This window comes from Melospiza georgiana, chromosome 6, assembly GCF_028018845.1.
Source record: "Melospiza georgiana isolate bMelGeo1 chromosome 6, bMelGeo1.pri, whole genome shotgun sequence".
In the NCBI taxonomy this organism is placed as follows: domain Eukaryota; kingdom Metazoa; phylum Chordata; class Aves; order Passeriformes; family Passerellidae; genus Melospiza; species Melospiza georgiana.
The window spans coordinates 34,949,096-34,961,688 of record NC_080435.1 but is presented as its reverse complement, the minus strand read 5'-3'; the positions used below and the strand labels follow the sequence as shown (position 1 = coordinate 34,961,688).

At 40.3% G+C, this 12,593-nt stretch overlaps 1 protein-coding gene across 1 annotated transcript in view; it reads right to left on the bottom strand.

Annotated features, from left to right (window-relative positions):
• AQR (aquarius intron-binding spliceosomal factor) overlaps positions 1-5,791 on the bottom strand; it is a 46,969-nt gene extending 41,178 nt beyond the window's left edge. Inside the window, exons 1-6 of the mRNA XM_058025994.1 lie at positions 5,678-5,791; positions 4,714-4,770; positions 3,853-3,893; positions 2,829-2,864; positions 1,682-1,802; positions 250-390 (exon numbers count right to left, since the gene is read on the bottom strand). Of these exons, the coding sequence (XP_057881977.1) occupies positions 250-390; positions 1,682-1,802; positions 2,829-2,864; positions 3,853-3,893; positions 4,714-4,770; positions 5,678-5,773 (492 nt within the window). The 5' untranslated portion in view covers positions 5,774-5,791. The remainder of the gene's footprint in view (positions 1-249; positions 391-1,681; positions 1,803-2,828; positions 2,865-3,852; positions 3,894-4,713; positions 4,771-5,677) is intronic.
• Positions 5,792-12,593: the final 6,802 nt, after the last annotated feature.

Sequence of the window (12,593 nt, the reverse complement as noted above, 5' to 3'; positions counted from 1 at the left end):
TTATAATTGTCTAACTGCCAATCCTTCAGTTGCAAGTCTCATCTATGACCTTATACCAGAGAAAAGCAAATGTGTAGAGAGAGATGAGTCAGAGTCAAAACAGAGGGTAAAAGCCCTCTGGTACTGTGTTTTCATTAAATCAGAATTTTGCTTCACCTGTCTTGTAAGAAGAAATTGCTCAAACTAAACTGCTACAAACACAAAACAGCATAAACACACTGGAAATATTTACATTTACTTTTAACATACCAAACTATTGAAGCAGTGATCAAGGAAAAGCAGCAGGACTGTCTGTTCATGCAGAGAGTACTCACTCTCATTTTCAACCAGCGATGCTTCCAGTATGCGTTTGAAAAAGAAAGGAAAATGTTCTGGCCTTTTTTTGAATGTCTAGGAATAGAAGAGGAAGGTAAATTTGAGTCAGGTTGATAGAAATAATTTCAATCTTCATCCACATAACATAGCAGAAATTCTCTAAATCCATTTAAATCTATAAAAGAAGGGATTATTTTTTTTCATTTTCATTTATTCTAACTAGGCAGCACAAGCAAAACAGACTAATGATATCCTTCTGACAAGGGATCCTCCCCCTAATACCTTCTGCATAGTCTAACAGGTGATGCACAGGACAAACTAAACAAGAAGCACAGGTGAAGCTTTGTGGGGATGTTCACCTCGTGACTGCACAGAAATACTCTAACATCTCCCAGCTAGAAGATAAATGGTAGGTTTTGGCCAAAGCTATGGCAGCCTTAAGTGATGTGCAAAAAGTCAGCAAATAAAAACCACCAGAGATTAATTATAGTCCTGGAACTTCCACTGAGCTACGTGAGCAGGAAAAAGATAAACTCAATAATCACCAAGATAAAGTCATTCCTTTACAAGGGCAGTCATGTACCAAATAAATTGAACTAAGCTGCTTGGAACATAATGTGCACCTGACATTTTACTTTTGGCACGTGTGCAAGAAGAAAAGCACACAGATAATATACGAGCAAGTTATTAATCCTTTGTGCTTTGCCAACACTCAAGTAATGGCACACACATTGACCTCAGTGTGCTTCTGAAATAATGCCATGCATAACTAGGCTTCTGTTGTTGAGGTGGCCTGTAAAACCTGGATTGTTTGTAGAAACATTAAATAATTTCTAAACCTATTATTACCAAAAAAAAAAAAAAACAAACACAACCAACCAAACAATATACACAAAAGAAGAGTAAGACATTATTTTAAAATAAAGCAAAAAAAAGGTAGAAACCAATATGCACATGTTTCAAGCAAGGTGTTATTGGATAATACATTAGACTTTCAGTGGTGCCTTCTTGAATATACAGATATAGAAATCCTTCTTTTTCCTTCAATATCAGAACAAGAACTTCCCTGTAAATACCCAACCTCTGTCAAGTGGCAAAAAAGTAAATGCTGGTTATAATGTTCAGCATCTCACAGCAGAACCAAGGACTTTCACAGCAGAAGGAATCAAGTAATTTTTCACCTGTCCATTCCCCTCTCCAAAAAAGAACACAAAATTTGGAACACCACATGAGGTATTCCAGCTGAGGCACCATTTCCTTTTTAACACTACAAGCTCTTCCACCTTCTGTCACTGTAAGTGAGCACACTGTAAAAGCTGCAACTTGCAGATCAAAGTCAATTCTAGCTGCAATTGAAATCAGTTACCTCCCACGCAGGGACATTCTCTCTGAACTTCTCATTCACCATACAGCAGATTGACATTAAATATGCCTTACTGGACACCTCTGGAGAATAATTCATCCATAGGTAATTTTCAAGGTACTGACTGTGAAGAGATAAAGAGTATTTCATTAGTTGCAGCCACCCACATAATCTGTCACTCATTTAAAAAAGCAGTTATCCACAAGGCTTTTTTTCCCCTTCTTCCCCCGAAAGCCATCTTCATAGTTTGTGAGCAGTTCCTCAAGTTACCTCTCATCTAGGTCACTGAAGCAAAACTTGTTAGACTCAGTAACTGATGACACTAACACTTTCACAGAAAGGACAGGAACCTCTAACCCTGTTCTACTGCTGACATACAAATTCCAGAAGTCCACTGCATGCCATTTGTTAGTGTCAAACCCTTAACCACAGCTGACATTTTTTCTTCTACACTTTTTCTAATTAAGATGCAAAAAACCAAGGGAAGTTTGTCCTTTAGTTACTGGTACTAACTTAGAGACTTGAGCCTTTCTGAAACATATAATGTATCTCAAACAAAAAAAAATCTCATATTTTTTCTTAAGATTTGAGAGATATAAGAACCAAATAGAACATAAAATTATGTGGTTTTAAGTACATATTGCTAATATTTCTTCTACATATTTTTAGACATACTCTGTAAATTCTTCCAGGAAAGTCTGAAGCAGTTGTGAACCACTGTTTAAACAGACTTCCATTCTTTTTCAAGACAAGAAAACGTTAATGATGCTGCTGCAGCACAATCCATTTTTAACCTCATACTAAGAGACATAATCCAAAAACTTCTCTGATTTCAGTGAGTTCTGATTTAAGGCTTAATGATACATTCCAAATTACAGACCCAAGTTTTTCACTTATTTCATTCATACTCTCTTTCTCAGTGTTCCACTTACACTAGAAATTGAGAATCATAAGACAGTCTGAGATGTCACATTTATGGAATTATTTCGTCTTTAAACTAAGGTCTCCTCACTTAATTTTCCTCAGTTCACAATTCAAGGCCTTACAAAGTATGAACGAATACACTACTTTCAAACTGCCCTGCATTTGCTTCTCACCTTTACAGGTTCCTAGGAAAATATAACTCCAAATTTCCCTCCCAGTAGCTCACCTGAATTCAAGAAGCATTATCTTCCTAATGGCAAACCTAAAAAGGAAAAATTAATCAATTAACACAGGAAAGAGAGCCTCCCATACACAGCTGCATGGAAAATGACTATATTTTCCTTTATTTTATTATATAAGGAAACTTGTAGAAACACTCAGGAATTACTTCTGTCCTGACATTTCCATGCAATAGCAACCACTTAAAGGCAGAAGCAACTGCTGGAACACTGGAGATGCTCAAGTTCATAGAGATTCATTAAGCAATTAAATTCACATTTTAAAGAGATTCATGTAGGTCTTTTAAATATGAAAACACCACTTCTAATAGCCTGGATGATACAAACTGCCTGTGGATGAGAGCGTCTCCTGGAAAACTACAATTATATATTTAATCTGTTCAAAATGGTGTTTTCTTCTTAGTGACTGGCAATGGAAGTTTGCTTTGACTCCATATGACAAATTCTTAGATTGTTTTCATACAGGAATAATACAGAGAATTCTCTGCAGATCTCAATCTTCCCCAAAAAGCTCCAGCTACAGTTACACCTCTTTTCTGCACAGAGAGCTGCAGAATGCAGGGTATCTCGGATTTGTCTCCCCCATCTAACAGTACAATTCATTGAAACCACCTTCCCTGCTGTAAGAGCAGCCAGAACAGAGGAGGAAGGTGGAGGCAGTGCACTCTGCAGCAGTTTTTGTTCTTTACATTGCTTAGTGGCAAAAGAAGAGATCAGCCTTCTATAACTACCACAACAAAACCAACATAAAAGACAACAGACCACCAGGGAAAGGGTCTGAAATATTCACTCCAACCATCACATTTAAGGTTTATGGGCTTAGGAACTCTCTTACCACACTCAGACTTTGAAATACCATCATGGTTAAATTACTTAAACGCACTTGAGTAATTTTCATCTGCTTTTAACATATAGGCAAGTTTGAAAGTATTCTATCAAACATTAGAAACAACTCCAACATTGTTAATGTTGGAATGGTAGTAAATAAGAGAAAGCAACTGGTCTACTTACTTTGACCTGACAATTTCTTTTGTATAAACATCTTCAATGACCTATGGAAAAAAATTTAAGAGACTTTTATATACCCACAAATGTGATTCAAAATGCATTAAGACATTTTACTCTGAATTAGATACTCTCTGCTTACAGCTATTAAAATACTTTCAAAAATTTTTTCCAACAATAATGAAAGAACCTGCACTACAAGTCGTAACTGACTTATAGTCTGGCACATTTTGACATCACATGACACAGAGATGCTGTTCAGATGTTGATGTACATCCTAACAATCTACAGTTCTAACTATCACAAATACTACAAAATAAACTGAGGCTAAACGGAGATTTTGGCAAACATCCACAAGGAAAAGAAACTTAACATTTAAGTACCCTGCAGTACACAAAACCTAACACACTATGCCAAATTTTAAACATTCAAAATGCACATATCCACCAGAATGGCAATAAAGTTGTCCGATGGAAGCTTACCAAAGAAGCTTTTAGAAAGAACACAGTTCAGTAATACCTGCATCTTTCATCCCCATTTGATTTCTAAAAGTAGAACCTCTTCAAGCATCTTTTCACCTCTAAGGAGATGCTTGAAAGTCTTTTGCCCTCATAACTTCGGGCCAAAATAAACTGAATAGAATACAAATCAACTGCATGCTACAGCATACCTTCCTGTAAATGTAGTGCCTACATTTATAAACTACAAATACATAACAAATTACATTGTCTCAAGCAACAGCTGACCTTCCAAGCAGTCTCCTAATAGTCTCATATAAAATAAGCAACGCTAAATATTGGCACATCACAGACTGGTTGATCCTCATTCCTTTACAGACCCCAACAAAATTCCAGTAGGAGTAATTACCTTTACATCAAAAGACAATGTTTTCTTCACATGTGGAGCCCAGTATTTATTTGCTAACTGCACAAGGATAAAAAAAGAAAGGTTAAATACATACATTTTCATGTCAATGACACGACATCTCTACAACATATCCCATCTCCACACTTTATTTCACTAGTATCTTGCTTAATTTCAGCTTATGCTAACTACAAGTAACAAAATCATGTTTTTTAACAGCCATGCTTATTTAAGGCTGATAAGCACTGCTGTTTATAGGCTTTTATGCCTAAACCTCTTTCAACAGAAATGCGATTCTTTGGAAAAATTTCAGATGCATAGGCTGCTATCTAACAAACATTTCCTATTCTTAACTAACGTCTAACAAATCCATCAAAAGTAAGCCATAAACTTTTAGGAACTGCAAATGCCAAAGGGCTAGTGATTATGCTTCCTTGAGGAATGTGACAAGTAACTAGAGGCGATATAGAAAAGTGTAGCATTGTAAGGCTCTTTGCTGCAGCCATCACTTCACCAATACTCCTGAGCAATGGTGACAAGAGCTTCCTGTGCAACTTTATTCAAGCTTCTTGATGCTCTGGACGAGGAAGGAGAGCAGATAAAAAAATAAAAAAATAAATAAATAAAAGAAGAAAGAAAAGAAGAAAGAAGACTTGTAGGAAATCACGTAGAACTTTAACCAACAAGGAACTCTCGGCAGCTTTTCTCACATTAAAGCACGCCTTACAGCGATGCGCAGTGCATTGCACGGGTGCGTTTGGCAGCGCTGCTTTGTAAATCCCGCTGGTCGGAAGCGCGGGGGGAAGCACCTCTCGTACAGGACAGAGGCGTACATCCCTCACCAGCTGCGACCAGCGAGACCCTGTCACCGTCACCCACGGCCTGCAAAGGCTATTTAAACACCGCCAGGATGTCCCTTCGAGCCGCGGCCGCGGCAGAGGCGGCCCGGAGGCGCCGCCGGCCCTACCTGTGTCACGTACTCCGCGTTGATCTGCGACACCGTGGGCGCCACGATCTTCTTCGGCGGGGCCGAGGACGCCGCCGTCGCCGCGGCCGCCGCCATGGTGCCGCCGCTGGAGCCGCCCGGCACAGGCCCCGGTGCCCCGGCGCCGCCAGGCCGAGGGAGGGACCTCCGGGCCGGGAGCAGCGGAGGCGGGAGCGCTTCCGGGGCCGGGAGGGCTGGAGCGGCCGCGGGGCGGCGGGCGGCGGCCGCGCCATCTGCTGCTCCCTCCGTGCCGCTGCAGCTCGACTCGCACCGCCGCAGCTCCCTCCTGCACTGCTGCTCCATCCCTGCACCGCCGCAGCTCCCTCCTCCTGCACTGCAGCCCCCTCCTGCACTGCTGCTCCATCCCTGCACCGCCGCAGGTCCCTCACTCCTGCACCGCAGCCCCCTCCTGCACTGCTGCTCCATCCCTGCACTGCCACAGGTCCCTCACTCCTGCACCGCAGCTCCCTCCTGCCCTGCTGCTCCGTCCCTGCACTGCTGCTCCGTCCCTGCACCGCCGCAGCTCCCTCACTCCTGCACCGCCACAGCTCCTTCCTGCACTGCTGCTCCGTCCCTGCCGCCTGTCAGCGCACCGCGTTGCTGCCACACTCAGCTTTCTAACGCTTACGGGGACTCCTATTTTATGTATCACCTAGAGCGCAGCTTCCCGTCCATCTGACGTGGAAAACCCCCACACTCTTTTTAATATCAAACAGTTGCCACCGACTCTTGAGCGTGTTTGAGCGCTCTGTCCCATCCACAGGCCCGAAATTAAGGCCTTTTACTTAAGAGTTGGCCGGGATGATCCTTACCGGTCCCTTCCAACTCAGCGTACTCTGTTGAATCTCTTGAAATGTGTGCAATTTTACAAGGGTAAAATTGCATGCTCAAGGAAGTCAACAGTTTGGTAATGCTTTAGAATGGTTTGCAATTAATTTACCCTATTTGGTAAACTAATTAAGGAGGAAATAACCAGACTCCCCAGGGAAGTTACTGTGCTTTGTTTCTGGGCTCATTATCCATCACCTGCCACTTGAGTGCTTTAAACTTCCAGGCAGGTCCCATTGAAGTCTGTTTGAATATGACCTCCTTTGTTTTCATATCAAGGTGATCTCCATTTCATTTCTTCAAGCAGAGGTTAAACTGAATATTCTTTTTGAAGTTGAATTAGAATGTACAATGGGAGTGGGAAAGGTAATGGCAGTACCTTGAATAGGATCAGACAATGGCTGCATTCAAATAAATATGCCTACTGCATACCTTTACTTTGGAAGATCAAAGACGAGAACTCGTAAAATTTAAAATTTACAAAAGTACCAATAACAAATTTTGTAAATAACAAGGATTGAAATTGAAGCTACAAAACAGTGATAAAAAAGGACAAAGGAATGTAATTTTATTACGTATATATAGACTGAAAATAGGAACATTTCTGAACTGGATTTCAGATGGAAGCCAAAAGTTTGGTTTGTGCTAAGATGGGACAATTAGGAGAGACAAATGCATTTTGGACTTTGTAAATTTTGTAAAAAAATTTGTGAATTTTCTCAAACAGCCTTGCAAGGCTAACCTAAATCTTCTGGTTATGCTGGGTCATCAGGCCTGTGTCAAAACCCACAAATTTCTATATGTTATCAAAGCTATGAAACCTCAAGGAGGAATCCACATTTACCTAACTTTAGTCGTTTGGGTGTCCCAGTGAGGAGGTCAGTTGTCTTCAACCTCACTACAGTCAGTGTGGCAACAGATGTCCTTCCAAAGGGCAAGCCAGAATGAATCTGAGTGCTCTCATTCTCTGAAGGAGCTTCTGGTATCAGAAACTAATATTAGATGCCTAATGTTAGGCAGTAGGATTACATCCCTCAGTGAAAATGTCAAATCAAGTGACAAAGATCCTCTCCCTATAGATAATAATTTTTTTCTCTATATAGGGTATTTTTTTATATTGTTTATTTAGAGAGTGCTGGGGACAGTAGGACTACAAATGAATAGCAAAAGTATAAATTAATGCTTTGGAAAATACACTGCTTTCATTCTCAAGAGCAGGGGAACCTCTAAAGAATTGTGGGAGACTAAGCACAATGACACCCAGTGTTGTACCTTTGTCCCCATCTGCAAATCTCACCCCAGCTCACAACTGTCTAATAAGACTGGTCTCTTGAATTCCTATGCTCAGTTTCCCCAGAGTGGAGGCACATCTGACACTTTCCCCTCCAAACTCCTTTGTAACTGAGGAGAAATAAAATCCTCTACCCCATCATCCCAGCAGCCTTCTGTGAAGTTCTCCATCTTTCTATACTCATTGGTTTAACATGTCAAGAAAATCAAACATTCCTTTCAAAAACCTGTTAATTCATTAATGAAGACATGTATTATTTAAAAGTCACATATTTGAGTAGATGCAGTTTTCAAGACTATTGTTCATTCCTAGGCTGCAGTCCTGGTCAATTTATATTCCATGCTGCTTTCTCGCTTAATTAGCTCCTCTTGTTTTGGATGCTTCCCCTTCTATATTATTGTAACCAGGAAAAATAGGCTTTTCTCCTTTTCTTTGTAAACTGTGTAAGGCAAGGTCATCAGTGAGCTGGCCATTGGTTTTATGTCAGTTATACTCTCCTGAGCACAGTTCCACCAGAACAGGAAGTACCTAGTGATAATCAGCAGGGGTTGAGTCTATGTTCTCTGCTTTCTACCTTGTGGATTATTTTAGATTCTTCCTAGAGCCACAGAACATATTAATTCCTGGCAATGAAAACTCCAGACAATTCATAGATAAAGATTTCAAACATTTATTGATTTTGTTTGTTACTGTTACAGAGTCATCAGTGAGACATGACCAGTGAATTCAGCAGATTCAGCGGTGCCATAGATTTAGCAGGGCCATACTTCTAATGTAAACACTGTTTCACTTTTGACTGTTTGTCTATCACATGAAGATTTAGACTTCAGTTTCTTAGACATAAACTCTGCTCTACGACTCTGTATGGATACCATCTTGTACCTTTGTATACTCTGGTGGGAAAGTTTGGTTCCAAAGCAGGTAAAAAATACCAACACTGTACTCAGCATGCAAAATGGCATTATCTTGCCCATTGTAGTAATCCAATTTTTTCAAAATTATGAACAGGCATCTTGTCAGGTGGACAACTGACTTGTTCTCCTCCAAGGAAGCATTCTGCTGGGGCAGATGTTTCCCCATGTGCCTCAGCCTGGTCACTGCAGCACAGCAGCAGTGACTATTCCTGGCTCTTTGATCTGGAATGATGGGGTGGCTACTTTCACAGCTCTACTGTCACCTGTCCAGGTGGCCAGGGGAGCAGGACAAACGTTCCCCTGACATAGGATGGAATTGAAGATATCAAAACCTTCTTTCCAGGGTGAAGACTGTTCCCTCATAGCTGAGGGCATGCTAACACCACTCTCATAAAAGAGAAAAGCAGCTCACTGACAGCAGCACTGTTGTACTGCCCCATGCTCTCCCATCCAGGAGCTGTTTTGCTGCTGGTCCACCTGTAACGTTTCGAGCTAGGCATAAAGTTCCAGTACATGACCAAGGCTGTTGAGTCTTTGGCCTCAACTGCTTCTTGATAGAGACACTGGGGCCTGATAGATGGAGACTCTTCTTCCTTCCCAATTCATTGACTGTGGCTGTACTTCCCTTTTCGACAGCAGTTTTTTCTCCTTTTTGCATATACTGAATGCTCTTAGTGTTTCTTGGCCCATGTGTACCATAACTCAGAGGCCAAGGGAAGTTTACATTCCCTTTTTGAAAGTGAGCCCTGAGTGTTCTGACAGCCATGCTCTGTGTGCAGAAAGACAAAACCAGCGAAGTTTTGGTGACTGAATTGTGCTTTCTCTGTGCACAACTTACAGATTTTGAGGTGGTTTTTAATAGAACTATGCTTCTCAGGATGGGGGTTGAAATATCTGGCATGCACCTCGCTGCTGTATGGGCCTGTGTTGTCTGGCCTAATGTCATTGCATCGTACTACATGTGTACACTTGGCTTTGGGGAGGTGCCCAACTGCACGCTGTACACCTTCATTTAAAGCAGATGAATCTCAGCCTGAGTGACACTAAGCCATATGTTGGGTAGGCTTTCTGTGAAGTGAGTCTGTAAAGCTTAGGGAACACATCGCTTTAAAATCAGCTTTTATCTTAGTTTATTGACTTTTGCACGTACACATGAGATTTTCAAGAGGCATCCCTCTGAAAAGCTCTGGAACCGAAATCTTGACATATGAGAATTTCAAGTGTCATCATGCATCACGTAAATATACCAACTTGCATGTACCACTTTTCTTCTAATCAAAGGACAAAAGTGATTATTAATATGCAATATTTTGAAATATTTCTTGCTAAGTTATATGAAATAAGTTTTTGAAAGTGATGAGGAGATGAACTGCATATAAATAGAATAATATGTACATTAAGCAAAGAAGAGCTGAAATCTCTGTGTCTCTTACTGGTTGAAATTATAGAAAAAATATATTAATTTAAACTTGCTTTCAGGTAAATAAAATTTGGAAAATCTTCTCAAAAAAGATTAGAGGAATCCTTGAACATGTAAAAAGCTTAGACACAATGACAGGGGGTTATTGCTTTGGTTATAGCTCATCCTTCATAGCAGTTAATATTCATATAAACTAAATGTTCAGTCTGTTCATTACAGCTTTAATTCAATCATGTCACGTTGGTTTTACTATTTTATTTATGTGCATTCTTCTAGTCCAAGACTTTTATCACTGTGTTCATCTCATTAAATATGTGTACTTCCACTCAGTAAATATGGGTACTTTCAAAAATGATGCCTCAGTTTAGTAACAGATGCTTCTTAAAATATTTAGAATTTTAAAGTGTAAAGAAGCCATCAGTAGCATTCTGATTTGTGTGTAAATATTTATTTAGCACACATTCTGGCCAATGTACTGCCCTTGATTTTTGTGCAAAACTTACAGTAACTTTAATGGATATTCTGAGCTCATGACTAGAGGAAAATATGGTTAATTCAGCAACCCAGCTGCTTTTATATCCCAGAATAGCAAGCAGTGCCTCTAGTGAAGGAGATGGTGAAAGAGGAGACTTTGTGTCATTCTTAGCTTTCTGTTGCTGGGCTCACATTTGGGTAACAGCTCAAGTTAGAGCAGGCTCAGGACTATTCTAATTCTCTTCAGAGACTTCTAGCTAGGTTCCTGCCAGCTGAGAGAGAACAGTGGTAAGAAGGTGAGATCAATGGTCAGAAAAGCTCTAGCAATATTGATAAAAATCCTGTGAGAGGCTTTTACGTGGTGATGTTTCTGTGTGGAAAAAATTAATGTGAAATAAATCTGTTTGATGGAGAAGTTTCATCACTGAAGTGAGATTTTTAAGGCAAATAATTTCCTTTCTGCTAGTGCTGACATGAGAAGTGCTATAGAAATTTGGATCCATTTGCAACATCATTGCAAAAGTACATTCTTGGTCACATCTCTTTTCTCACAATCAGGGAAGAAAATACAGGTTGCAGACAAAACTGTAACATTTCTAATATGCAGCAAAAAACTCAAGACAGCAATTCTAAGATGCTGAGAGCTAGCTCCAGTTTCCTAAAGCTTTCATCCTTGCTTTTCTCTATATTCTCTAGGTTTTTGGTTGACATTTCCATTGGCATTTCAGGATTTTAAAGGAGTATAAAATAGCGATAAAACAGAATACATATGGAAAACAGCAAATTCACACCCGTGTAATAAAAAAAAAAGTTTTTACTTTTAATAATTCCTTTTATTGTAACAACCCTTCTACTGTAATATAAATTACAATATTACCCAACAAATCATTTTAGCTCATTGGCAAATAGACATTTTTCCTCCACTGATTGCATTAGCATCCAGACACATTATTCAACATCTGAGAGGATTCCTCCAGAGCTATTCTCATTATCCAAGTACCTGCTATTTTTAAGACCAAAAGTAAAAATACAAGATATAGTACACTACAGCAAACAATGTTGGCAAAATACTGGTCCAAGGTTGCTCTCAGTGTAATGAAAAAATCCTAACCTGTTTTGAACTTAAAATTCTATTATCCTCAAATTGGCTGCTACACCTGGGGGGTCTAGATAGCTTAGCAGATTTCTACTTCATTTAGTAGGACTATTGTCACTAGCAGGAATCCCTTGGCTCTGCTTTGTTTTCAGAATCATCTTAGAAACAAAATCAGCTAGAAATTGAGAAAATAATCTGATTTTTCTGCTTTTACAAACACATACTAGGGATTAAAATTAATACTTTAAAAATGCACAGATGAAGTAATGCTACAGCATCCAGAGAGTGTTTTCCTTTATGTCAATAGGATTTGAATGCAGTGTATTAGGAGTACAAAGGAGAGACACAATGCATAACTGGCTTCTTTAGTTTAGGAACAGTCTTTTACTTTTTTAAATAGCAATGGCCACAGAATTCTGTTTCTCCTCCTTCACCGAGTCAGCAAGGCACATTCCAGGGCCACAGGCAAAGCTGGACAGTCACCATATCCACCTACACACCCAGATGACTTTGAGTGGAGAGTGACAGGCCACAGCCTGCATCATCACCAGCCAGCTTCTCACCTCTTGCTGCCCTCACATCCTCAGGCACTCTTTACACACCATGGCAGCACAGGGCAGCAGCCAGCTCTGTGGCTCTTGGACTGGAGCTCACACATGGGGTTTTACAGGGCCATACAGACTGGCACCAGGGACACTGGAAGGATTCCAGCAGAGAGGAAGGAAAAATTTCAGCCACATACCCAAATCATGTCAAGCGTGTAAGAGTCAAGCCACACATAAGGATATCCTGGGAGCAGTCAGGAGCTGGAATGGCAGACAGCAGAAGTACAACAGCATTCAGAGGCCCATGATAACTCAGCATAATGACACTTT